General features: G+C 42.1%; 1 protein-coding gene across 2 annotated transcripts; it reads right to left on the reverse strand.

Moving 5' to 3' along the window:
* Window positions 1–1,335: 1,335 nt before the first annotated feature.
* Window positions 1,336–24,716, reverse strand: FAM76A (family with sequence similarity 76 member A). 2 transcript variants are annotated; one of them, XM_032390205.1, is made up of 9 exons: window positions 24,532–24,716; window positions 23,202–23,266; window positions 19,818–19,899; window positions 18,954–19,106; window positions 15,726–15,883; window positions 10,871–10,957; window positions 5,458–5,593; window positions 2,201–2,302; window positions 1,336–1,680 (listed from the first exon to the last, which is right to left on the reverse strand). In XM_032390205.1, exons 1-9 carry the CDS (start codon window positions 24,610–24,612, stop codon window positions 1,594–1,596), a joined length of 951 nt encoding a protein of 316 aa, XP_032246096.1. In that variant the 5' UTR covers window positions 24,613–24,716; the 3' UTR covers window positions 1,336–1,593. The 2 variants fall into 2 exon arrangements, with proteins under 2 accessions (XP_032246096.1, XP_032246107.1); XM_032390216.1 differs by having other exon boundaries at window positions 19,845–19,899; window positions 24,532–24,715.
* Window positions 24,717–27,179: the final 2,463 nt, after the last annotated feature.

Consider the following 27,179-nt stretch of genomic DNA (forward strand, 5'->3'; position numbering starts at 1 on the left):
TGTGAGAATGTTATCACAAATTATAAGCATTTGCCTTAGGAAATGCCTAGCAAGTTAAACTGACTGCTTACAATTTTGGTACACTGAGGTACAAAGGTCATCTGCCCTCATGGTTACCTCTAGCCGCAGTACCCCTCCCTCTCCATTAATGATTCCAAGGTAGTTGATTTTACTGTGTTTCATGGGACATTACACATCTCTCATTTCTTTCACAAACATCCCATACAGGACCTGAGAGAATGACTGGAAGTGCAAATCTATCTCCTCTCCTGGAAAAGTAAATCCATGTGCCTATTGGGTCAAGAAGGGAAAATAGGACACAAACAATTCTGGCTGAGGCCAAGCTGCTTCTGACAAGCCCTGTTTTCAATACATTTCCATTCAAAGCAAGGAGTGTGCAGGCTGGGGTGAATGAGGAGGAGTGGGGAGAAGGTACAGTGATACCATTTCTCGAAATCAGACTCAGAGTCCATACTTGAGCAGCTCATACTGACTCTCAAAATGCTCTGTAGTTCAAATATTATCCCATTTTGAATCTGCTCATTTTTTTAAAAAATGTTCTCTGACAATGGCCCAATATAACAAATGATGTAAGTAAAAGGTATTTTTTTTTTTAAAAAAAGAAGTGGCAGTGTGAGAATTTAAAATCAGTCACATAAAACAATCAAGAAAGGGGTAGGGGAGGGAAATGTCCAGTAAAACCTAGACAACCTTTCTTTCTGCCCTTACTTAAAAAGACAGACTGTTCAAATCTTTGCTACCTCCCTTAAGTAGCTTCTTCTTAAATGCTCTTCCAAGAAATCCTCCAAAAGGCACTTAACTCCATACTGATGCATTGAATTGTTTCACCTCAGCAATCAGTTTTTAAGACTCCAAGGTAACAAGAAAAGGTCTTATTCCTTTACTAAAAGGTAGAGAGTAGAACTTTTTTTTTTTTAAAGAGGCATCACTTTTACAAGAAGAACAAGCTAGGCTACCATTATTCCTTTATCAAGAAAAAGTTTCTTTTTTTAAAAAATAAATAAAACTCTGGCTATACATAGTACAAAGTTCATACATAATATACCTGGAAAAAAACCCAAGAGTATACCCTGAAGCAAAAGGTTTATTGGAGAGAGAAAGCCTCTTCCATTGTACCAAGTCTTAAGGTGGCAGTTTTCAAAGTTCAGAGAGTGGCAGTGATATGTGATTAATGCCAAACAATTTGCTCATGGGTATGGCAGGATGCAATGATGGACAAAAAAACAAACAAAAATCATTCTGCACATAACACTGAGCAGTGACCACCACACACACACAAAGAGTAGTACCAGAAGGGAGAGACAGAGAGTAGTCGGGGGGGGGGGGGGGGGAAGGGAGGGAAAGAGTGAAAGTATGAGACAAAGAGCTTGGAACCCCAAACATCCAAGCATGCAGTCATGACACAGCACAAACCAGGTGTTTCCATTCAGCCTACTGCGATCCCACAAAGAAGGATAACTATAATAAAATAGAGATTTCTTAAGAAAGCTTGCAATTCCCAGAGAACAGCCAGGTCACCAATCCTAACCCAGGAACCCCTGTGCTGTTGACTGGGAGCCTCCTTATGGTCTCTCATGGAGAGGTTATAGCTCCTGATTTCTCCGACTTCTTGCTCTTGGACAAGGCAGCTGCCTGCTTCAGGAGCTCTCGGTTTTTGGCCTAAACAAAAAAATTCAGTGAAAGAAGGATGTTTTAACAGGACAGGACATGTTTTTCATGCAGATGCTAAGGCATACAATGTAGAGGGTCAGGAAGAGAACAAGTTCTAGAGGCAGAAAACAACAGAAAGCTCTAGGGCTTGGTTCAGGGGAAGATAGTGTTTGCTGGAGGTTAATCAGCACACTTCAATCTCCTGGGATCCACAGTTACAAAAGGGTGCTTTGTGCAACACAAACAAACCGTGGAGTGCCTTAATGTGCTGGATAAACAGAATTCATAATCCAGACATCTGGAATCACATCTGGCTTATCCAAAAATCAAAACACACATTTATTACTGCCACTGTTTTTGAGGGAAAAAGATCAGAACACACCCAACAGTGAAACAATAAAAGACAGCTATAAGGTCGATTAATATGAATTTGTCAATACCCTGAGAATAAAGAAATCTAAGAGATAATCACTTGAAAATACAATCAGCTAAATACACCAGGGTTATCACATAAAATAAGCAGACTCACCTGCAATTGCTCTGTGACTTCTTTGTGGGTTTTCTCCATCTGGTTCATTTTGGCTCTCATCTGAGATTCTTGGTATTGAAAATCAGCCTTCAACTCTGTGATCTGAGGGGGGAAAAAAAGGCAGAGTGACCAGAAGAAATCTCTGTGCAACGAAAAATGTTCTCGTACCAAAGAACTAAATGGTTTCCCAAATGAATGAAATCCAGGGCTCTCCTGAAGATCCATAACTATATCAAAGCCAGGGGATTCTGTATCCTGTTTTTTCTAAAGATTTCCTGAAAATGATACAAAGTCCTGACATATCATTTCTGATACATCATCACTGGCAGGTTTTAAAGATTTTATATATTGGGGTGCCTGGGTGGCTCAGGTGGTCAAGCATCTGCCTTCAGCTCAGGTCATGAGCCCTGCATTGGGCTCTCTGCTCAGCGGGGAGCCTGCTTCTCCCTCTCCCTTTGCCTGCCGCTCTGCCTGCTTGTGCTCTCTCTGTGTTAAATAAATAAGTAAATCTTAAAAAAAAAATAAAGATTTAGGGGTAGACGAACCATGAGAGACGATGGACTCTGAAAAACAAACTGAGGGTTCTGGGGGGGGGAGGATGGGTTAGCCTGGTGATGGGTATTAAAGAGGGCACGTTCTGCATGGAGCACTGGGTGTTATGCACAAACAATGAATCATGGAACACTACATCTAAAACTAATGATGTAATGTATGGGGATTAACATAACAATAAAAAATTAAAATAAATAAAATAAAGATTTTATGTATTTAATACATGCCAATAATCCTCCAAATAAATCAGTGATTATAATACAATATGACTGACGGTTTGAGAGAAGCCAGGAGAATAACAGCTATTGCCTTTTTTTTTTTTTTTTTAAAGATTTTATTTATTTATTTGACAGAGAGACACAGCGAGAGAGGGAACACAAGCAGGGGGAGTGGGAGAGGGAGAAGCAGGCTTCCCGCAGAGCAGGGAGCCAGACGTGGGGCTCGATCCCAGGACCCTGGGATCATGACCTGAGCCGAAGGCAGACGCTTAACGACTGAGCCACCCAGGCGCCCCTAGCTATTACCATTTATTGAATTTTTAACCCTGTTCCAGGCAAACTGTTTGAACATATATATATATGTATATAGTTGTTTTTGTTTTTTAGTAATCTCTCTCTATGTGTGTGTGTGTGTGTGTGTGTATACATGATTGTTTTTGTTTTAGTTTGGTTTGGTTTGGTAATCTCTATAGCCAGCATGGAGCTTGAACTCCAAGATCAAGAGCTGTATGCTCCTCCAACTGAGCAAGCCAGGTGACCCAAACTGTTTGATTCTATTTTTTCATTCAATCCTATGATAAACCTTTGGGGGGGGGCAATATTATTCTTCCTATTTTATAGATGGGAAAACCAAGCCTTAGAAAGGGCTAAGTAACATGGCCAAGATCATACATGTTAGCAAGTGGCAGAGCTAGAATTCAAACCCCAGGCCTTCTTCTATTGACTATGCTATTCAAGAAGAGAAGAGAAATCTACGTCAGGGAAGTGATGTGTGAGCTGAGTTTTGAGGGACATGAGGTACAGCTGGCACACAAGGTAGGGAGAAGGGCATCCAAACAAAGGAAACTGTGTGGGCACAGCCCAGGCCTATGAGGTCACTGACAGCTTGTTCGAAGGACTGATGAGCATGGAGAACGGCAGGAGATGATGCTACAGATAGGCAGGCATGATGGAGAAGGGCCTGTGTTCCAAGCCAAGGAGTGTGACCTTGATTCTGAAAGTGATGAGAAACAATCTCCTATTTGTTTTTGCTCCTTCTAAAACCCAAACTCTGCAAAGCAGTAGAAACAAATGTTCATTTTATCTCTATTTTGCAAAATCCTTTTATGTGCCATTCTAATCTAGTCCATGAAGAAGATATACTTGGGTCTGCTTTCATCCAATAGTCATGTAGTAAAGTGGAAAAAATACTGGTCTCTCCCCATGAATCTCCACCTTCCTGGCAGAAGAAAGCACAGGCTAGTAGAAAGAACAGCAGAATCAGAAAGACTTGAGTTAAGTACTTTGTGCTGCCGTTTACTAGTTGTGTGATTTGGTACATCATTTAATATCTTTGGGTCCATTTCCTCATCTGTAAAATGAGGTCAAAATTAAATGGAAAGCAGGCATATGAATATTTTAACGTTATAAATGCCTTTGTTAGCCATTCACAATGAAACCTAGCACTCCAAACTTGGCACAAAAAAAACATACAGTCTCAGGGAAAAAAACACAACTAGATGAAGGGAATGAAAGCCTAAAAGGAAAAATATTGGAGGCTCTCTTCATCTGTGACATGATGATAACAGTGATTCCTCTCTCAAAGGGCTATTAGGAAGATAAATGAGTTAATACATAGAAAGCACGCAGAATAGTCAGCCACATAGTTAAGTATCCAATAAAAGTTAGCTATTATTGTTATTAATATATTAAGACAAAAATGAGATATTCTTTAAGAACCTAAAAATAAGATAAATAGACCTGAATCAGAAGAAGGATGTAAAAAGTTCCCTTAAAGAGCGGGGCTGTCAGACCAGAGTAAGACTTTACTGAAGATGTTAATGTGTTTAAAGAGTGGGTCACTCAGGAAGGGAACTGTCAGTAATAGAAGCAAAGTGACCTACTAGTCATGGAGGAAGGCCTACCTGAACATAGTCCAGGAAGGAGAGAGACCTGGCCCACATATTTTGAGTATTACTGTCCCACAGACATGGCCATCCCAATAATAGAGATGGAGACATGAGGTTCTCTTAGCTTGAGAGCATTAAGAATTCCAATTACACAACTACCTCCTCTTGTCCTGACTCCATGCTCATTCGGCACCTTCTGATTGCAACCTTCCAAAGCAGCTCATGCTGAGAAGAGCAGGAGTCAGTTATGCCCCACTATGAATTAAGAGGGGCACTGTAGTTTTACACATCACCTCTGTAAGCCTGGTTAACAGGAGTCCTCCCTGAGAAGTGGAAGCTCCCTCTGAATGCTGAGAAAAATCAACTTGTTAAATGCACCTGACCGAGGTAGATTCACCATGGTAATACCAGGTCATGAGTCATCTTGGCAGACAGTAAGCCTCTCCCAGGATAGCCCAACCTTGCCACTGGATCTCTCAAAGCATCAGTGGCCAGTACCAAATAAAAATCAGTTAAACAAGAGTTAGCACCATGCCCTATGGTACCACATGCTTACCCTTGCATCATTCTAGCCTGAGAGGCATTAACAAAACTGTACCTTCTTCTCTTTCTCTAAAATCATTTGATCTTTTTGATGCAGCATCTTCTTCAGAGTGGCCACTTCTTCCTTCAGTTGGGCAATGATGACAAAGTGGTCAGTGCCCGGTGAGTCCAGAGCCAGGTCTGGGGAAAAGCTGAGTAGAAACATGGAGGGGAAAAAAATCATAACTTGGAGGGATAAACCTTTTTCTACTTGAGGACACACCAGAGGCCACCTGACTACAAGCTCAAGGGTAAGAACAACTATTTGAATTCCCAGCAGTAAGCACAATGCTCCATACATGCCAGACTCAATAGCATTTGCTAAACTGCACAGGCAAGGTGATCATGAGATAACTATACCAACCAAACCACAACCCAGAGCATTTCTGCAGCATCTCCTCTCACATTGAAGATGAAAACAAATGCATTCCCCAAGAGTCAAGGACATTTTGTTTCAGGTGTATTGAAGATTCCCAATTATTTATGGGTGAAACAGTCAATTTTTTGTGACTAACTCATTTCCCTAGAATCTGGATAAATTACCAATTGTTAGCTCACATATTTTTCTTTTAAAACTCCCCACAGAGCTCATCTTTTGGTTCTTTATTTTCTGCCCCAAAGCACCATGATGTGGTGCAGCTGCTAAGAAGCTGATGCCTAGGGGCGCCTGGGTGGCTCAGCCGGTTTAAGCAACTGACATGGGCCGCTGCTCAGTGGGGAGTCTGCTGCTTCCTCTCCCTCTGTCCCTCCCCCCACTCATTCTCTCTCTCAAATAAATAAATAAAATCTTAAAAAAAAGAAAGAAAGAAGCTGTTGCATTCCATCCCAGGAGCAGTCAGTCCCTTCTAAAAATTATAAAAAGATGAAATTTTCTTTTAAAGATTTTATTTATTTGAGAGAGAGAGCGCACACAAGCGGGGGGGGCGGCAGGCAGAGGGAGAAGCAGACTTCAAGCCCCACTGAGCGGGGAGCCCGACATGGGGCTCAATCCTGGCACTCCGGGATCACGACCTGAGCCGAAGGCAGACGCTTAACTGACTGAGCCACCCAGGTGCCCCAAAAAGATGAAATTAATAGGAAGGAAGCCAACTTCCCCTACACTGCAACTGGCCTGTTGACCACCACTTCCAATATCAAAAATTCAATGGTATTTAGTTAGAAAAGACACAAAGAGGTGGCAAATTCCAGAGTCACACCACAACCCGGGTTTTCAACAGATTCTTCTCAATAACAGCACCTGAGCACTTACTTCATTTTTTCAAAGTGCCAGGTCAACTCGGTCCTCTTAGCAGAGTCCTCTAATCAGGCCCAGCTCCCGGGAATCTGTAACCCTCTGAAATTGTATGTATAATTCGGTGTATACATACAATGGGTGGTTTCTAGGATGAGGATCCATAGCTTTCCCTGGTTGGTCAGAGATGTCTTACACCCAAAACAAGTTAAAGGAATCACTGCCATGAGAGTCAAATCCTGCCCTTCTCTAGAGATTTCCCAAAGAAAGCTCTTACTCCTCCCAAGGCAACCTTTAAAGTAAAACACAAACCTGTTCTTCCTAAGCAGACACTGGAATATTGATTCCTAGCTCCCTACATCAATATAGCAATGACTCTAGGCCCCCCTTGCTGTTGGTTTGTTCCTCCATCTTAAACTACATCTAATAACCAGCATTTCTCTACACAGGTAGAAACTCCAAATAGCAAGTGGAATCACTGGACATCCTCAGAGTTACCAAGTCAAACATTCTATGGCTAGAAGACACAGTCCATTGATAAGAATATTCTCTCTTGGTCCACATGAAGCATGTGAGAAGAATGTCAGAAGAATGGACCCGTTGCTTTTATAACTGATGAATATGCAGAATTACTGGGTAACAAAAAAGTAAATGCCATATAATAAAACAAGGCACGCAGGAGAAAATACTGAAAGAACCCATCAAAGTCTCCACCAATTTCAACACCTGCCAAGGGACTGTCTTCCCTCAATCCAAGAGAATTTACTTAAGCCCGTAACTAGAATGACAAATGAAACAGAGTAATGGGCTAATATAAATCTTGTGGTCCCAAAAGCTCCTAATGTTCTTCTCTACCTGCTTCTTAAGAGAGGATTCTTCCCATACCAATACACTGTTGACAAAACCAGTTGTGTCTATCCTGTGTTAGGGCCTGACCTTTCTAACTCTCTAACTTCTGATTAATAAGAACTGCTGGAAATCAAATGAAAACAGACGGCTAGGTTAGCAAGGCAGAAAATTAGATCCAGTCTCTTTTCAAATATCTCCAATGACAGGGAACTCACTACTTCTCTAGGAAGCTTCTTGTCTTTTCTAAACCTTTTTTTTTTTTTTTTAAGATTTTATTTATTTATTTGACAGAGAGAGAGAGACAGCAGAGAGGGAACACAAGCAGGGAGCCCGATGCGGGGCTCGATCCCAGGACCCTGGGACCATGACCTAAGCTGAAGGCAGACGCTTAACAACTGAGCCACCCAGGTGCACCCTTTTTCTAAACCTTTTAATATAAGAGCAATCCTCCTCAGGGTAAGCCAAAACCTGCCTCCCTGTCATTCCTATCCTTTGGCCCTGGGTCTGTCCTCAAAGGCCACACAAAGTAAGTCTACTCTTTCAGGCATATTTCAAATGGAGAATGAAATAAAACCATGAGGAGGGGCGCCGGGCTGGCTCAGTCGGTGGAGTGTGTGACTCTTGATCGCAGGGTTGTGAGTTCAAGCCCCATGCTGGGCGTAGAGACAACTTAAAAATAAAATCTTAAAAAAGTTAGACTTTAAAAAAAAAAAAAAAAAGGTTAAAAAAAAAAAAACCTACGAGGAAAGGAAAAGAATGTCCTTTAGAACAATAAACCACAAGGTGTGCCTGGGCATCACCCAATGTTGAGAGTGCTTTTTTATCACCAACAGAACAACAAACAAATATGATAAAAAAGTAGCTGGTACATTTTCTCTGGGAAGAAAAGCTAGACATGAACTCAGATTTTCCTTAAATTGAAAAGTTTTTGCTACAATTTCAAGAAACTAGAAAATATTAGAGGGAAGCTGTGAATTCTGCAGGATACTAAAAAAAAAAAGACAAAGGCATTTTAGAAGTATAAAACTATCTGAGGGGGCACCTGGGTGGCACAGTTGGTTGAGCGTCTGACTCTTCATTTCAGCTCAGGTTGTGATCTCAGGGTCATGAGATCAAGCCCCGTATCAGGCTCTGCACTCAGTGCAGAGTCTGCTTAAGACTCTCTCTCCCACTTCCTCTGCTCCTCCCCCCGCCAAATAAATAAATAAAAATCTATGAAAAAAATAAAAAATAAAATTATTTGAGAAAAGGTTTTATAAAAAACCTAGGGGTATCTGGGTGGCTCAGTTGGTTGAGCATCTGACTTCGGTTCAGGTCATGATCTCGGGGTCCTGGGATGGAGCCCCATGTCAGGCTCCATGCTCACTGGGGAGTCTACTTGGCTCTCTCCCTCTCCCTCTGCCCCTCTCCCTGCTCGTGCACACTCTCTCTCGCTTAAATAAATAAATAAAATCTTAAAAACAAAAACAAACCAAAACCTAACGTGATGTGTTCCCTCTGTATGATACAGAAGGCTAATGGAAAAGGAAAAAAAGGAGAAAAAAAATCAAATATGCCTCAAAACTTAAAAACTAAGAGAGGATAATGTGGTAGAACAGCAAGGTGAGTGAATTGTGTAAGACTGTTGAATCTCAGATCTGTACCTCTGAAACAAATAATGCAATATATGTTAAGAAAGAAAAAAAGAAGAAGAAGAATGTAGCAGGAGGGGAAGAATGAAGGGGGGGAAATTGGAGGGGGAGAAGAACCATGAGAGACAATGGACTCTGAAAAACAAACTGAGGGTTCTAGAGGGGAGGGGGGTGGGAGGATGGGTTAGCCTGGGGATGGGTATTGAGGAGGGCACGTTCTGCATGGAGCACTGGGTATTATGCACAAACAATGAATCATGGAACACTATATCTAAAACTAATGATGTAATGTATGGGGATTAACATAACAATAAAAAAATTAAAAAAAAAAAAAAAAAGAACAGCAAGGTGAATGGAAAGTTGTTAGAGAGCAGCCTTCAGAAGACAAGAGGAGATAACAATGAAAGGACAAGAGCATATATGGATATTTTAAAAGTAGGGCCAGGAAAGTAGTCTGCGATCAACTGAAAACAGGGAGGCAGCTACAACAGACAGCTCAGAAGTGAGACCATTAACATCTGGTATAGAACTGAATTCAAGATAGATACTCAGTAAAAAAACTGGGGGTTTGCATGACATTACAAAAGGACGTCAAAAAAAAGGCTTGTCAGAATGTTTTCAAAGTGAGGGGTGACTGGGTGGCTCAGTCAGTTGGGCGTCTGACTCTGGGTTTCGGCTCAGGTCGTGATCTCACGGGTTGTGGGATTGAGTCCTGTGTTGGGCTCTGCGCTCAGTGGGGAGTCTGCTTGGAGATTCTCTCCCTCTGCCCTTCCCCACCTCGCACTCTCTCTCTCTCTCAAATAAATCAATAAATCTTAAAAAAAAAAAAGACACCCTGTAGAATCTGAAATCAAGTTAATAAAAAAGGTAACAGGAAAGAATACATTTCACAGATGCTTTGTGCTCCTTAATTGAAATTCAGCCCTGGTAAGCCTACGTGCTAATCTACTCCCATATCCACCACTGGCTGGGAGGGAGAACCTACACTGGGCGTTTTCAGAATGGAAATGATTCCAAGGATTTTGGGGAAGAGTATGTCACTGTCTCACTTCAGGATGCCTGGGCCTGCAGAAACAGGAAAATGGGAGGCCCCAAGACTTGGCTGGGAAGCAACACTGCACCAACACGAATGGGGCACTCTAGACATTAGGACAAAGCAGCTGCAAGAGGAAGCAGCACTCAGGAGAAGGGAAAGCAAATAAAAATATGTATTTAGACAGGTTTAAAAAGAAGTAAAAATATTTAAATGCATCTCGTTCTCTGCTGATTGAGTATCTGCATTGGGCCTTCTGCATGCTAAGGAAGCATTGATTACCCCTCACAGACTGAGCAATACTGTCTTAACTCCAACTGGTCTCTGCTCCACTTCTCAAGACAAACTCCTGCCCTGCCTGGAGGAGGCCACAGGCACAGATCACAATGAAAAGCATACAGCTCCTGACTTCTTAAAATTAGTGTGGGGGAGTTATTTGTGGACTACAGGATTCAGTTGCTATTAAATCCAGTTATATGTGCTTGTCTTTTACAGACAGGATTAGTTATAAACAAATATTGACACTGCTTATTCATAAGATATCAAGTGGCTAATGTAATGACCCTCAGAGACTCAATAACAACCCTAGACTAGGTCCAAGGCATACCCTGGAATGTATTCCTGTTTCAGGAACTGTATATGCAGCAGCTCAAACAGAAGCATGCACACACACCAACTGGCTTACCTGTCTCCATTGGTTGTGATTGACTCAAACTTGGATTTTTTCTTTGGGATTTCATTTTGAATTGAAGATGTAGAAAGTGTTTTCTGGCTTTTAATGCAAAAATAGAGAGACAGACATTAGAAATAAAAGATTTATAAAACATCACAAAAGTTTGTTAAATGGGACCAACATGATATCACAGCTCTTCCATACAAGAGCTAATTATTCTTGATTTTTTTTTTTTTTAAAGATTTCACTTATTCACTTGACACAGAGAGAGAGAGAGAGAGAGCACAGCAGGGGGAGCGGCAGGCAGAGGGAGAGGGAGAAGCAGGCCTCCCGCTGGGCAAGGAGCCTGATGTGGGGCTCGATCCCAGGATCCTGGGATCAAGACCTGAGCTGAAAGCAGACACTCAACCAACTGAGCCACCCAGGCGCCCCTATTCTTGATTATTAAAATCCACCAAGGTGTTGATTTCATAGGTCCTGGATGCATGGGTAGCTCTCTTCCATAGGGCCCCAAAATTCTTAGCTTTAATTAAATATTACCTGCTTTATTAATAACTACGAGAACAGAGTCAATAAAATTTTAATAAGAAGTATAATCTATCTTATAGTTTAAAAAGTACTTTTCTAAAAATCTTTTTAATTTTTTTAATTTTAAGTAGGCTCCATCCCCAATGTGGGACTCACACTCATAACCCTGAGATCAAGAGTCGCATGCTCCACCAACTCAGCCAGCCAGACTCCCCCCTTTTTTTTTTAAAGATTTTATTTATTTATTTGACAGAGAGAGACACAGCGAGAGAGGGAATACAAGCAGGGGGAGTGGGAGAGGGAGAAGCAGGCTCCCCGCGGAGCAGGGAGCCCTATGTGGGGCTCGATCCCAGGACCCTAGGATCATGAACTGAGCCGAAGGCAGACGCTTAACGACTGAGCCACCCAGACGCCCCCAGCCAGACACCCCTTAAAAAGAACTTTTACATTTAATGTTTCATATGCATTTCCAACTCTGTGAGGTATATACAAGGTACTATTTCTACTCTGCAGAAACTGAGGCTCATTGAGGTTAACTGACCTACCCAAAGATATATAGCTTGTCAATAGTGAAGCTGGGACTGGATACCAGGTTGAACTCTTTGTCCAGTTCTTCTTCAGTACATTTCTGTGAATCTACTATCTGAGTCCCACAACACCACTAAAAATCAGTTTTAGCCCCAATGAGTTCACCCTCAAGAAAGACCCCTTCTTACTTGATCTCTTCAATATTTGATACCACTGACCATGCCATCCTTCCCTCCTTCCAACTTTATTGAGTAACTGACAAACTGTATACATGTAAGGTATACAACGTGACAGTTTGATATACACATATGTTATGGAATGATTACCAAGATTAAGATAATTAACACATCTATCACGTCACATAGTAAACTTTTTTTAACGGCAAGAATGCTTACAATCTACTCTCAGCAATTTTCAAGTATATAATACTGTATTAAGAATAATCACTCTGCTGTACATTGGATCCTCGGAATTTTTTCTCCTTAGAACTGAAAGTTTATATACTCTTTGACCTAAATCTCCCCATTTCCCCCTTTCCCAGCCCCTGGCAACCATGATTCCAATCTCTGTTTCTATGAAATTGGCTTTTTATTTATTTATTTATTTTTATTTATTTGACAGAGAGAGACACAGCGAGAGAGGGAACACAAGCAGGGGGAGTGGGAGAGGGAGAAGCAGGCTTCCCGCCGAGCAGACAGCCCGATGCAGGGCTCGATCCCAGGACCCCGGGATCATGACCTGAGCCAAAGGCAGACACTTAACGACTGAGCCACCCAGGTGCCCCTGAAATTGGCTTTTTAAAAAGGTTCCACATAGAAGTGATACCATAGAGTATGCCTGTGTGTATGTATATATATCACATTTTCTTTATCCATTCATTCATTGCAAATCATTTACATTGTTTCCATCTCTTGGCTATTATGAATAAAGCTGCAATGCACATGGGGGTACAGATAATCTCTTCAAGATAACCAATTTCATTTTCTTTGGATATATACCCAGGAATGACCACTGGATCATATGGTAGTTCTGTTTTTAATTTTTTGAGGAACCACCATACTGTTTTGCACAATGGCTATACCAATTTACATTCCCACTAATGGTGTATAGGGTTCCCTTTTCTCCATAACCTCACCAACATTTGTTATTTGTCTTTTCCTCTCTCTCTTTTTTTAAAGTAATCTCTACACCCGAAGTGGAGCTCGAACGCACAGCCCTGAGATCAAGAGTCACATGCTCCACCGACTGAGCCAGCCAGGTACCCCTCTTGTCTTTTTGATAATGGCCATCTAAAAGATGTGAGGTAATATCTCATTGTGGTTTTGATGTGCATTTCCCTGACAATTAGTGATGTTTAGCACCTTTGCATGTATCTACTGGCCATTTGTATGTCTTCTTTGGAAAAATGCCTATTCAGGTCCTTTGCCCACTTTTAAATTGGATTTTTTTTTTTTTTTTAGTATTGAATTGTATGAATTCTTCATAAGTTTTTTTATATTAATCCCTTATCAGATACATGGTTTACAAATACTCACTCTATCTTTCTTGAGTGCTTCTAGAGTTCTGTTCTCAGCCTCCAACTTGAATTATATCATCCAAGAGCATGGTTTTAACAACTACTTATTATATGGGTTGGAAATGGTATTCCCCAAATGCAGATTCACGGACTCTATCCTACATCCTATTGAATTAAAGTCTGGGGTGGAGCAGCAGGAATCCACACTTGATAACAACTTCTATTCCCACTGACTCTTATGTGCTACCAATGGGCCACATCTGAACCTTTCTTGTGAGTTCTAGGCTAAGCTCCCAAAAAATAATTCTTCTTGATTCTCCAAACTCAACATTTTATTTTTTTAAATTTTTTAAAAAGATTTCATTTATTTATTAGAGAGAGAGACAGAGAGAGCACGAGCAGGGGGAGAAGCAGAGAGGGGGGAGAAGCAGAGGGAGAGGGAGAAGCAGAGGGAGAGGGAGAAGCAGAGGGAGAGGGAGAAGCAGACACCCTGCTGAGCAGGGTGCCTGACGCGGGGCTCAATCCCAGGATCTGAGTCAGGACCTGAGCTGAAGGCTGATGCTTAACCGACTGAGCCACCCAGGCGCCCCACAAACTCCTCTTTTAAAAACTGAACTTCTCTTCTTCCTATATTCTCTCTAAGAATCTACCTATTCACCCAAGTAAGAAACCTGAGAATTATCCTTTACTCACCCAGCTCTTACCCTTCTACCTGTTCATCAATTATCTAAATTTCTCATAATTCTCCCTCTAAACTATCTTCCTGAATCTGCTTCTTTGATCTCTGGTGCCATGGCCTCAGTTGAGATTCTAATATTAACATCTCTTACCCTGGACTCATAAAAAAGCTTAACTAGCCCCCAGTCTCTTTTTCTTCCAATGTATTCTCCATAGTAATCAGGGTTAATTTTTTTTACAGACCCCAGGATTAGGTTCATGCTCCTTAACATGTCTGCAGAATCCCCTTTTCTCCCATTCCCTGGCTCTCAAACATAAAGTCCAGCAACATAAAAGAACCTGCAATTCCCCAGGATTTCACGTGGTCTCACGCCCTCCATGTCTCTACAAACGCTATTTCCTCAGCCTAGGATGCCTCTGCCCATTCCCTCTGTGATGATTCCAACTCATCCTAAAATCCAGCTCCAACACCAGCTCTTCTCTGAGCCTCTCTTGCCTGACTTCCCAAGGCAGTTAATTACTACTGCCTCTCATGCCTGTACCTTGATGCTTCTCATGCTCATCGAATTATACTGCAATGATTTGATTACAGGTCTGTCTTCCCTACCAGACTACATACGCTTGGTGAGTAGCATGATTCTTTCATTCATCTCTGCCTTCCTAGCAGAGTCGTTGGCCCATGAGAGTACTTAATAATGTTTGCTAAATGAACAAACAAAATCATAATGGTAACAATAACAAACAGTAACTAAAATATATTGAATGCTTCCTATATGCCAGTTATAAAACTAATCACTATGCATGCACTATATAATTTATTTTCACAACAATTCCATGAGTTAATACTATTATTTCCCTATTTTAAAGATGAAAAAAGCTTGCCCAAGATCCCACACAGAGAACCTGGCAGAGTTGGGATTCAATCCAGAGCCAGAACTCTTTTTTTTTTTTTATTAAAGATTTTATTTATTTATTTGACAGAGAGAGACACAGCGAGAGAGGGAACACAAGCAGGGGGAGTAGAAGAGGGAGAAGCAGGTTTCCTGCAGAGCAGGGAGCCTGATGTGGGGCTCGATCCCAGGACCCAGAATCATGACCTGAGCCGAAGGCAGACGCCTAACGACTGAGCCACCCAGGCGCCCCTGGAGCCAGAACTCTTAACAATACCTCAGATACTCTGAAAGGAAGCTAAGGCTACAATGAAAGGACATCTTTTTGACTAGATCCCACCAGGACAAACCTAGAACATCTATCAACCTCCTGTCCAAATATGCATTAAAAAAGCTGCATGCCTCAGAAAGTGAAATGTCCAAACTTTTAAGGAGATAACCCACTCCAAAGGTGAGAAGAACATTACAGGGAAAGTAGAACAAGTTCCACAAACTTTTCAGACACAATACAAACCAAGTCAGGAAATCCTGATACCTTATGGAAATCTCTCTGGCACTTGGAAGATACACGAACTGTAAAATATGGTAAAGGAGATTCCTCCTAAGCACAGTAACTAGAGAGAAAAGACTAGGAAAATGTATACCAAATGGTATCCTCCATGGCTAATTGCGTATTTTACCTGACCAACCAATACTTCCAGTCCTATCTTATGCATCTTGGGGTTACCTGTTATAATGGCTGCCACCACTCAGTCGACTATACTGTTCCTTCTCCTGGTGGCTGGCACGGGAAGAGATGCTCAGATGTTTCCTCTGCTCTTTGGTCTTTTGAAGGACCCGTTTGTACGAAAGTGTGCACAGCCAGCACAGCAATTTCCCATCTACCTGAAAGACAAGAAGACAAAGATAAAGAAAAGAGAATGTAGCACATGGGTACTACAGAATATAGGTACTGGAAGCTAGAACCTCTGGGTTAAGTCCCAATTCTGCCACTTATGAGGTGTGTGAACTTAGGCAAGTCTTCTACCTCAATTAAATCTCCCTATGTCCTGTGAAGCAGCTACTGTTATTTCCCACTGGAAAGATGATGAAACTGATGCATAATAAGATTAAGTAACTTGTCCAGGATCATTCAGCTAACCCAGGTCTACGGGACTGCAAAGCTTATACTCCAACTATTATTATATGCTACCTCCTGATTCCTAAGTCAGCTTCTCCAGTATCTTGATTCAGAGAAAATGTGCTCTGGTTGGCAAGCAGGAGTAATCTGGTCACTGGAGAGTTATATCCTCCCATTGTAAAGTAATGAATTTGGTTAGCAAGAGTTAGCTCTTGTAAGCCTAAGCATCTCCAAAAAGTAGCTCTGGACACTGAAAAAGTTTCTGTACTGTATTCTTTCATTAAAAGAACATTTATTGAAGAGAACAAATTGATAGTTGCCAGAGGTGGGGAGTGGGGGGTAGGTGAAATGGATGAAAGTAGTCAAAAAGTATAAACTTCTAGTTATAAAATAATTAAGTCACGGGGATATAATGTACAATATGATGACTACAGTTAATAATACTATATTGCATATTTGAAAATTGCTAAGAGAGTAGATCTTAAATGTTCTCATCACAAGAAAAAGAATTCGGGGTGCCTGGGTGGCTCAGTCGTTAAGCATCTGCCTTCGGCTCAGGTCATGATCCCAGGGTCCTGGGATCGAGCCCCACATCTGGCTCCCTGGTCAGGCGGGAAGCCTGCTTCTCCCTTTCCCACTCCCCCCTGCTTGTGTTCCTGCTCTCACTATCTCTCTCTGTCAAATAAATAAATAAAATCTTAAAAAAAAAAAAAAAACAAGAAAAAGAATTCTGTAACTGTGTATAATGATGGATGTTAACTGGACTTATTGTGATCACTTTCCAATATACACAAATATCTATAATCATTATATTGTACATATGAAACTAATATAAGGTATGTTGATTATACCTCAATTTAAAAAGATATATAAAATAATCACTTTTTCAGTCACTTTTTAAAAAGTAGAAAATGAGAAGCACACTTTTTCTCAATAAATAACAGCAAGCTGTAGATATATTTCAGATTAATATTTTGGCCATTTCTGGTAAAACAATTGAAAGGGAGAGGAAATAGTTCTCAATAAACTATAACTTTTATCAATCTAAGTATATATATATAAATATATATGGGGGGCACTTAGTATGTGCCAGGCCATTGGAAATGTGGCAAAGAACAAGATGGACAGAGCTCATGTTCTAGTGGAGGTGGACAAACAAGCAAAAAAGCAAGATTAATTTCTCACAATGTTACATGCTATGAAAACAATAAAACAGGGTAATACGATAAGGGGTGAGTGAGTGAGTTAGTAAAGGGTCTCTGTGAAGAAGTGGCATCTGAGCATGAGGAACCAGTTAAGATGCTTTGGAGAAGGATGTATCAGGCAAAACGACAGCTAGCACAAAGGTGGGAATGACACGGGCATGTCTGAAGGGCTGAAAGGCAGCCAATGTGGCTGAAACAAGGTGAGGGGTGGGAGGTGTGAGGTCAGATGAGACTGAGAGGCAAGTATGGGCCATGCAGGCCAGGCAAGGGGTTTGGGTTTTATTCTAAGTGCAGCCAGAAGTCACTGAGTTTTAAACAGAACAAATCTAAACCACTTTTATTCTACCAATGCCCCATCGCTCCACATAGGGCTCTCCTCCATGTCATCTTGTGACTTTTAATTTCAACAGATAGAGATAATTAGAGTCAGATAGTGAAACTGGTCATGTATCCTGCTTAACTTACAATCTCTCCTTTACAGAATTCAATAGAATTTTGCCAATCATCACTTCACTTATATGGGATATTGATCACTGTAATTCAGATTCTCATGAAATACTAACTCAACAGATATTAGAATATAATGGTCCAGGGGTGCCTGGCTGGCTCAGTCAAAAGAACATGCAACTGTTGATCTCAGGGTCATGAGTTCGGGCCCCACCTTGGGTGTAGAGATTACATACATACATACATACATAAATAACAAACTTAAAAATATACATATACTTTAAAAAAAAAGAATAAAATGGTCCACATTTAGTAAATGAAGAAAACAAAGTCTAAAAATCTTCAAGGTCAATAGCATCTAGAAAAGGAACTGAGAATTCCTTTCTGTCATATGTCTTTTTTTTTTTTTTTTTTAAGTAGGCTTTAGGGCACCTGGATGGCTCAGTTGTTAAGCGTCTGCCTTCGGCTCGGGTCATGATCCCAGGGTCCTGGGATCGAGCCCCACATCAGGCTCCCTGCTCAGCGGGAAGCCTGCTTCTCCCTCTCCCACTCCTCCTGCTTGTGTTCCCTCTCTCGCTGTGTCTCTCTCTGTCAAATAAATAAATAAAATCTTAAAAAAAAAGAAAGTAGGCTTTAAGTAGGCTCCATGCCCAGCACCAAGCCCAACTCGGGGCTTGAACTCACCACCCTGAGATCAAGACCTGAACTGAGATTAAGAGTCGGATGCTTAGGGCGCCTGGGTGGCTCAGTTGGTTAAGCGACTGCCTTCGGCTCAGGTCATGATCCTGGAGTCCCTGGATCGAGTCCCGCATCGGGCTCCCTGCTCGGCAGGGAGTCTGCTTCTCCCTCTGACCCTCCCCCCTCTCATGTGCTTGCTCTCTCATTCTCTCTCTCTCAAATAAATAAATAAAAAAAATCTTTAAAAAAAAAAAAAAAAAAAAGAGTCAGATGCTTAACTGACTGAGCCACCCAAGCGCCCCTCTTTTTTTTTTTTTTAAAGATTTTATTTTTAAGTAGTCTCTACACCCAACATGGGGCTCAAACCCACAACCCCAAGATCCAGAGTTGTATGCTCCCCCCACCAAGCCCAGCAGGCACCCCTTGTTTATGTCTTTTTGACACAAGTGACCCACCTTAATGTCTCTGAAAGAAAAAGAAAGTCAACAAGAACACCGAGATTTACCTTCTTTCTGTCATCTTTCCTGTCGAATGCACACTGCTGCTTACACTGCTCGCACGAATATGGCGGCCCATACTTCTTCTCCGAGTTCGTGCAGCGCTGGCACTTGTTGCCGATAAATGCTGCAATTATGTTGCAGTACTGACAAGGTTTGGGCTTAAGGAGAGAAAAAGGGTCAACTGAGTATATTATGAAATACCAGTGCATTTTTTAAAGCAACCATTCCTATTACACAGTTCATTAGGCATTGTAAAAATGTATTCCTGACTTCACAAATTTCCTTCTACATTGATCAAATGAAGCCCAATTCCTAACACTACGCATAAGGTGTTCTTCTGCACAGGACTACTGACTTTTAAACAAATAAATGAGCAAATAACAAAACCCCATTCGTGTATATACGCTGGGACTTCTGTGAGAAATTCAACAGAACCAGTTCTTTGGAGAAACCGGCAAGGGCTTCCAAATTTCTCAAAAGGCCTCTTTGCCATTATCACCATATCACAAGTTGGGAGATTCCCTGCAAGGACATAGTATCCAGAACCCTAACACTGAGAGACAAAAATTCATTCGTCAAAATGAACAGTCAACTGCTACCAAACAAAGAAGTCACATCGTAGGATCTATCTTTCCCGTCCTCTTTTCATACTGGTTACTGAAGGTCTCAAGGAAAATTATAATGACAATCCTGCCATCATGAACATAAACACAGACCTTCTCAATACTAAATATTAGCTAAGCTCGAAAGCTCAAACACTAGATAAACTTCACTGAGAAAGTATTTACACGTAACTAGTTCTAATAAAAATATGGTAATTACATCAATAATCCACAGAATATAAGGTTCCAAGAGACCTGAGTACTCACTGTTAGGTACAGAGAAACCCTACTTACTGTTCCATATAACTGCACATTCTGAGCACATTTCTTGCATATTGTATTGGTTTTACTGTTAAGGAAAAAAGAGACACAAGGTTTTTATAAGAAAAAACCTGTCTTACTTACAACATCTGAAAACTGATTCCTCCTTAAGCCCACAGAATTTGCTCATTGCTAAGTGCCAAGGTGATACGTGGTCTGGATACTTGGTTAACTGAAGGTTGAGTATCTGGCCAATAACTCTTCTATTAATTCTTTTGTGGTTACTAATTTTATTAGCTCAGATAAAATGAGACTTTAGTTAAAATGGAGAGATTATCACATCTCCAAGTATCACTAAACAAAATTATCAAATATGGACAGAACCCTCAAAAGAATATTATGTTAGACTGAAATGGACTAGAAGTAATTCTCCTCAATTTGGATAAACAGCTGAGAAACCTGAGGTGAGAAATAAAGTATATGTGTTTCGAATACAAACTTAAGAGGTTCTATCCACGTTGACTTTACTCTGTCTACACTCTCCTCTGTAAGTAAAAGCATATGAAAATCCCAGATGTGAGGAAATAGGTGCTATGACCAACTATTTTATCAATACTTCCAATTTCTCTAACAACTAAGTACTGATAAAAATAAAAACATCTTTTTTTTTGTTTTTTTAAAGATTTTATTTATTTGACAGAGAGAGACACAGCGAGAGAGAGAACACAAGCAGGGGGAGTGGGAGAGGGAGAAGCAGGCTTCCCGCTGAGCAGGGAGCCCGATGCGGGGCTCGATCCCAGGACCCTGGGATCATGACCCGAGCCGAAGGCAGACGCTTAACAACTGAGCCACCCAGGCCCCTAAAAACATCTTCTGTCTTGTGAAGGTCCCGAGGTGATAATATTACCTAAATATCTAAACTGATAAACCACCTTGGGGAAAAAAATCATCTTCAAATAAAGTTTAATTCTTCACAAAGGGAGGTACAAGCAAATGCTTGATGTGCAAGAATAAACAATATTCTGGGGCTGAAAATAAAATCACATAAAAATCCAGCCTATGAGCTATTTTGTGATTATTTTCCCATAAAATCCTATAAAAGTGACCATAAAGTTAAAACAAAGAAAAATGCCAAAGTAGAAAACATTTAAATTAAAATGAAATATTCAAACAAAATATTTTCCAGGGCAATTTTCTTCCATTTTAAAGAGGCAGTATAAGAAGTGAGGTGCATTTAAAGGAAACTCTTTTATTTTATTTTTTTAAGATTTTATTTATTTATTTGACAGAGAGAGGCACAGCGAGAGAGAGAACACAAGCAGGGGGAGTGGGAGAGGGAGAAGCAGGCTTCCCACAGAGCAGAGAGCCCGATGTGGGGCTCGATCCCAGGACCCTGATATTATGACCCGAGCCGAAGGCAGACGCTTAATGACTGAGCCACCCAGGTGCCCCTAAAGGAAACTCTTTTAGAAAGAGGATTCACATCAGCAATTCTGTGATGTTGAACATTTGAGTTTATGCTTAGATTTATTACTGAAGAAGTGGGACATATATATATATATATACAAATGCTCCTGACATCTCAGAAAACATACAAAGAAAAACTATTTCTATGATCCATCTTGAATCAATTTTTTTTAAGATTTTATTTATTTATTTGAGAGAGAGAAAGCACGAGGGGGGTGAGAGGCAGAGGGAGAAGCAGACTCCCTGCTAAGCTGGGAGTCCAATGCGGATCTTGATCCCTGGACTCGGGGATCATGACCGAAGCCAAAGGCAGACACTACACCAACTGAGCCACCCAGGTGCCCTTGAATCAATTTTTTTTTTAAGATTTAATTTTTTTTAAGTAAATTCTACACCCAACATGGGGCTCGAATCTACAACCCCGAGATCAAAAGTCACATGCTCCACCAACTAAGTCAGCCAGGCACCCCCATCTTCAATAAATTTTTATGTATGGTGCAAATTCAGGGTCAAACTTCATATCTCCCCCACACCCAAAAATTAATTCAAGATGGATCATAGACCCAAATGTAAAAGCTAAAACATAATGCTTCTAGAGGATGTTTTATATGTTTCCATTTCTATGAAATGGTAAAACTGATCCATGGTGGAAAGGAAAATCAGAACAGTAGTTGTGTGAGGGAGGCAAGAAGGGTAGGGATTGAGTGGGATGAGGCATGAGAGGACTCTCTAGGGTGATGATAATGTTCTATTATTTTGAAAGGGTTTGGGGTTACACAGATGTACACGGTTTGCAAAACTCATCGAATGATGTACTTAAGATTTGAGCATTTCACCGTGCACAAATTTTATCTCTAAAAAAATGAAGGACCGTAAATAAATGTTGAATTTTGTTAATGATATGCATGCTTAACTGTTTTGCATGAAGTATACTGATGTCCACAACTTTAAAATGCATTACAAATAAGATGGATTAATACACTAATGGATAAATGCAAATGCAGTAAACATAAATCGTAGAATCTAAGTGGTGGGTATATGAGTGTTTATTGTCTAATTCTTTCAACCACTTCTGGTTTGAAAATATCCATAATTGGGCGCCTGGGTGGCTCAGTTGGTTAAGCAACTGCCTTCGGCTCAGGTCATGATCCTGGAGTCCCGGGATCGAGTCCCACATGAGCGGGGAGCCCGCTTCTCCCTCTGATCCTCCCCCTCTCATGCTCTCTGTCTCCCATTCTTTCTCTCAGATAAATAAATAAAATCTTTAAAAAAAAAAAAGAAAAGAAAAGAAAATATCCATAATTAAATGTTTGGGAAAATGTTCCTAGAACTGAAATAAGACTGATTAAAATTAGGTTTCTAGGTCTATGTGTGAGCTAGCAAATAGACCCCACCCTGCTTTAAGGATCTATTACAGTTGCAGTCCCACAGAACTTACTACACCAATAAACTACTTTGCTGCTATTGCAAGTCTCCCAAAAATGTGTGTTTACTCACACCTAAATGTTTTTCACATTTTTAAAAATGAGATTTAAAAAAAAAAAAATAACAAACCCTTATCAGAATGATCACATTTCTAAAAGTATCTTCCTTTCGATTATAAATTCTTGAAGCTCTGAATATAAACATACTGAAACATGAGGCTCACTGTTTTACTGTTGTGGTTTCTTCGTGTCATAAAGATTATAAACACAATATAAAACGATCAAGGATCTTAAAAAAAAGTAACTTTAAAAATTAAAGCAGTCAATGGATAACTAGGGAACGAGAAGTGTGTTTTGTATTCGTCAATGTGTTATAATAAAACTGCAGAATCTGTGTATAATGCACTCAATTACAGATCTGTACCGTGAAAAGCAACTAATTGTCGATTTTAAGAGGAAAAAGCCTATTAACATCTTCCATGGTCAACAAAAACTGTACCTCTCCTGCTGGTACTCCGTTCTACAGTAGGTGCACTTCACAACAGGGTGTGCAATCCGACATTCCTGAAATGAAATGAGGATATAATTTTAAAAGGCAGTCAGAAATGGAAACAGCCTTCAGTAGGAGGCAGAAGACCTGGGTACAATTCCCAGCGTAGCCACTGCGCTTGAGTGAGTCACTTGAACTTTCTGGGCCTTATTTTTCTCTTCTGTAATATTGGCATCACTGGCCTGCATTGATGTGGGAATTAAGAAAGAATTTATATGGAACTAGTCATAAATTATAAAACAAAAATATGTACGAATAAGCCGCAGACTGGAAATCAGAAGCCCTGGATTCTAGTTTCAGTTCTGCCGCTTCCATTGTCTGATTTTTGAGCAGGTTCACTTGTGAAATGAAAATGCTAAATTAAAATCATTATTGCTTACCTATATGAAACTTCCTTAAAAGCAATATATATATTTCAAATATACATATGTATTTATATAAAGCCTAAAAAAAGCACTCAAACATCTGAGCTCTCTCCTACAGGGTAAACAGAGTGTGACAAAGTCATGGCCATTTGAGGCAAGGATGACATACAGTTATTGAAAGTCTCCCATATCAGAGGCACAAACTCTGGATTATCTGGGAATATCTCAAAATCCATCTCAGGACGCCTTGGTGACTTTTAACTGTCACCTCACAGCACTTCTATTAGCTTAAATAGGCAAAGCAAGATGAAGCAACTCAAATGAAAAAAAGAACTTGGATCTTCAGGAGTAAAAACAGTAGCTGGTTAGGGCCAGGACCGAAGGTCACCAACTGGATGCTGAAAAATCCTTTTGCTTCGTGCGCTTAATTGTGGGGCTTTTCTATAAAGCCGCGCCACATCCGACTCTGAGACTGGCTGGAAAGTGCCCGTGAGGCGCCCGAGTTGGGAAGACTCTCCTCCCAGGCAGCACCCAACTCTGGAGTTCAGTACCAGGCGGCGTAGGGGGTCCCTCAGTCTGCAACCAACGGCGGGGAAGCCAGCCCAGGAGGGATCTCGGTGCGTCTGGTCGGGGGCAAGCAGGGGACCCACTGTCCCCTCCCCTGACCTCAAGGGGTCCGAGAACAATCCCTCGCGGTTGCTAAGCACCGGGACACGCCGGCCGCGGGGGCCTGGACGGAGCCCGGGACTCCCCCACGTGCCCCGCCGGCCCTCAGCGGAGCGGGTGAGGCGCCTCAGCTAGGCGGGCCTGCCACGCCCTGCCCGGGGGACCCCGCCGAGCGGCCCCGCAGAACAGAGGGCTCCGGGCCGCACCTCTAGCGTCCCAGTTCCCGGCCGCCGCCCCAGCCCGCGCACCTTGCACAGCTGCTGCCCCTGAGACAGCGCCTCGAAGGGGAAGCGCTGGTGGCACTTGGTGCAGGCGTAGAGCGCCGCCATGTCCGGCCGGGGCCGTGCTCACCGCCCAGCCGGCCCGGCCCGCCGCTTTATCTGACAGTCTGAGGGACAAGCAGGCGGCGGCGGCGGCAGCAGGCTGCGGGCTGCGGCAGGCGGGCGGGCCGGCGAGTGCGGGCGGATCGGGGCGGGCACGGCGGCGCTCGTTGCCCGTTCACTGGTTTATTTCGACGTCCATCAAGTACGAAGGGGCGGAACACAGGGCTTATGACAACTCTGATTCGGTCTGGGCTGGAATACGCCACTTATGACGCGCGCGGCCTCGATTATGTAAAGCGCAGTCACGCGGGGGCGCCACTAGGAGGTACCTTCTCCCGCCCGGGACCGCGGAAGCGCCCAGACCCCTCCCACTTCGCTCTTTGTTCCCGCCCTCGCTCCGCCTCTCCTCGGCCGCGGGCGCAACCGCACCTCTCGCGATACCTCCGCGGAGTTGTGATGTTTTGGTTTCCATGGAGCTGCCCTCTGGGAGGCGGAGGGGCGCGGTTGGGCAGAGAGCTGCGCGTTGTTAAACTACAACTCCGGAAAGATCCCGAACCTGAAAAAGGTGGAGGGCTTGTGAGAGAACACCACCATCACAGGGAGGGAGAAGAGGAAACCATGAGAGACAACCTAAGAGGGGTGCCCTCTGTCAGAGATCCCTACAAAGGGGGGAAACTCGAGGATTGTTGACCTCCAGAGAGAAAGGGGGAAGCCCCAGAGAGGGACCCCTATGTTGAGGAAGAGGGCTTAGAGTGATGACAGCCCCTCCAGGAGGATGTAGAACAATACTAAGGCGAGGCCCTCCACCCCTCAGTGTCCTCCTGGTCTGATGGCCTCCCTCAGGGTGGGATACATTTGGCCTGAGGCCTGTTTCCTACTTTGTGTTCCCCAGTTGCACGCCCAGCTTTTCTTGCAAACAACCACCTGAGGTTTCCTGGCTGACCCTGCCCCCACCCCCACCCCAAGGCAAGCCACATCCTCCTGGATACTCTGCCTCTCTTCAGCTCTCAGCTTGGCACATATAGCCGCCGCCCAAGGAATTGTGAACTTCTTGTTCTTGAGACTTTGGCAAAGTTTCCTGCAGTGCTGACCTTTCCAAGTCCCTGCCCTATAGCTGCTCTTGGCCTTAGATTATTTTTGGTTCTGCCAACCACCTATACAATACTAATTGCTGCAATGTGCATTTTTTACAATTGAGGATGCACTTATGGTTTCTACATCCCTGCCCCAAGAAAATTTATCTCTGAAACCCAAATCCAGCCCCCTTCTTGGGGATTTGCCCAAAGATGTGTGTTAATCAAAGGTTTAGGCTCTGGGGTCAGAAAACTAAGATTCAAAATTACTGTTCCACATTTACTAGCTGTGTGACCTTGGATTTATCACTGAACTCAGAGCCTCACTTTCCTCAGTTGTACAACTGGATCATTATGAGGATCAAAAACAGTACATGGAGGGTAATGGGGGGAAACTACTTAATAAGTAAGGGGTTTTACTTTGGAATGATGGAAATATTTTGGTACTAGACAGAGGTAGTGGTTCCATAACATTATGAATGTACTAACTGCCACTGAACTGTTCACTTTAAAATGGTAGATTTTACATTATGTGAATTTCACCTCAAATCATTAAAAAAAAAAGGATTTAGGTTTGGGAGCTAGACTGGCTTTGAATCCCAGCTCAATCACTTAGAAGCTGTATTACTTTGGGCATATTAAACACAAACAAAATAAACAAACAAGAAACAGTAAAAACAGTACATGGAACTTGGTACACTAGGTAAATGTTCATTATTAGAAGAAAAAAAACTTTCTTTTTTTTTAAGATTTTATTTATTTATTTATTTATTTATTTGAGAGAGAGTAGAGCAAGTGAGCAAGAGAGGGAACACGAGTGGGGGTGGGGGCAGAGGGAGAGGGAGAAGCAGGCTCTCTGCTGAGCAGGGAGCCCGATGTGAGGCTTCATCCCAGGACCCTGAGATCATGCCCTGAGCTGAAGGCAGACGCTTAACCGACTGAGTCACCCAGGTGCCCCAACTGTGTTTCTTATTAGGGAGATGCTGCTGCCTTGGATGTAAATACAGCATCCCTTCTACTCACATCCATAACCCCAAACTGGGGTATGAGTCTCTCTGTGTTCCAGTTCTGATCTCCAATGTATTACTTACCAGCTTTCTAATTGCCTATTTACACATTTTTCATCCATCAGACTATGGCATTACGGAATATAAGGACCATATCTAAGTCATTTCTGTATCCTCTTTACCCAGTGCAGGGTGAATTAATCCATTCTTTCAACAGATCTTTATTCAGTATTCAGTCGAACAGCAAGGACTATGCACGATGAGACGTACCGCAAGGATAGAGAACAATGTTAGGATAGGGGAGAGAAGATAAGGGGAGTCACCTGGGTAGAGAAGATCAGGGAATAATTTTCTGAGGAGGTGCCAACACGTGAAGGTCAAGAAGAACTTAGCCATACGACTTAGCCAAGAAAGTTCTGGGCAGAGGGAAAGGTGAAGATCTTGAGGCAGAATACAGCTAGGCATGTACAAGAATGAAGAAGCCGCTATAGCT

Source organism: Phoca vitulina, unplaced genomic scaffold (assembly GCF_004348235.1).
Source record: "Phoca vitulina isolate PV1807 unplaced genomic scaffold, GSC_HSeal_1.0 scaffold2, whole genome shotgun sequence".
NCBI classification, from domain to species: domain Eukaryota; kingdom Metazoa; phylum Chordata; class Mammalia; order Carnivora; family Phocidae; genus Phoca; species Phoca vitulina.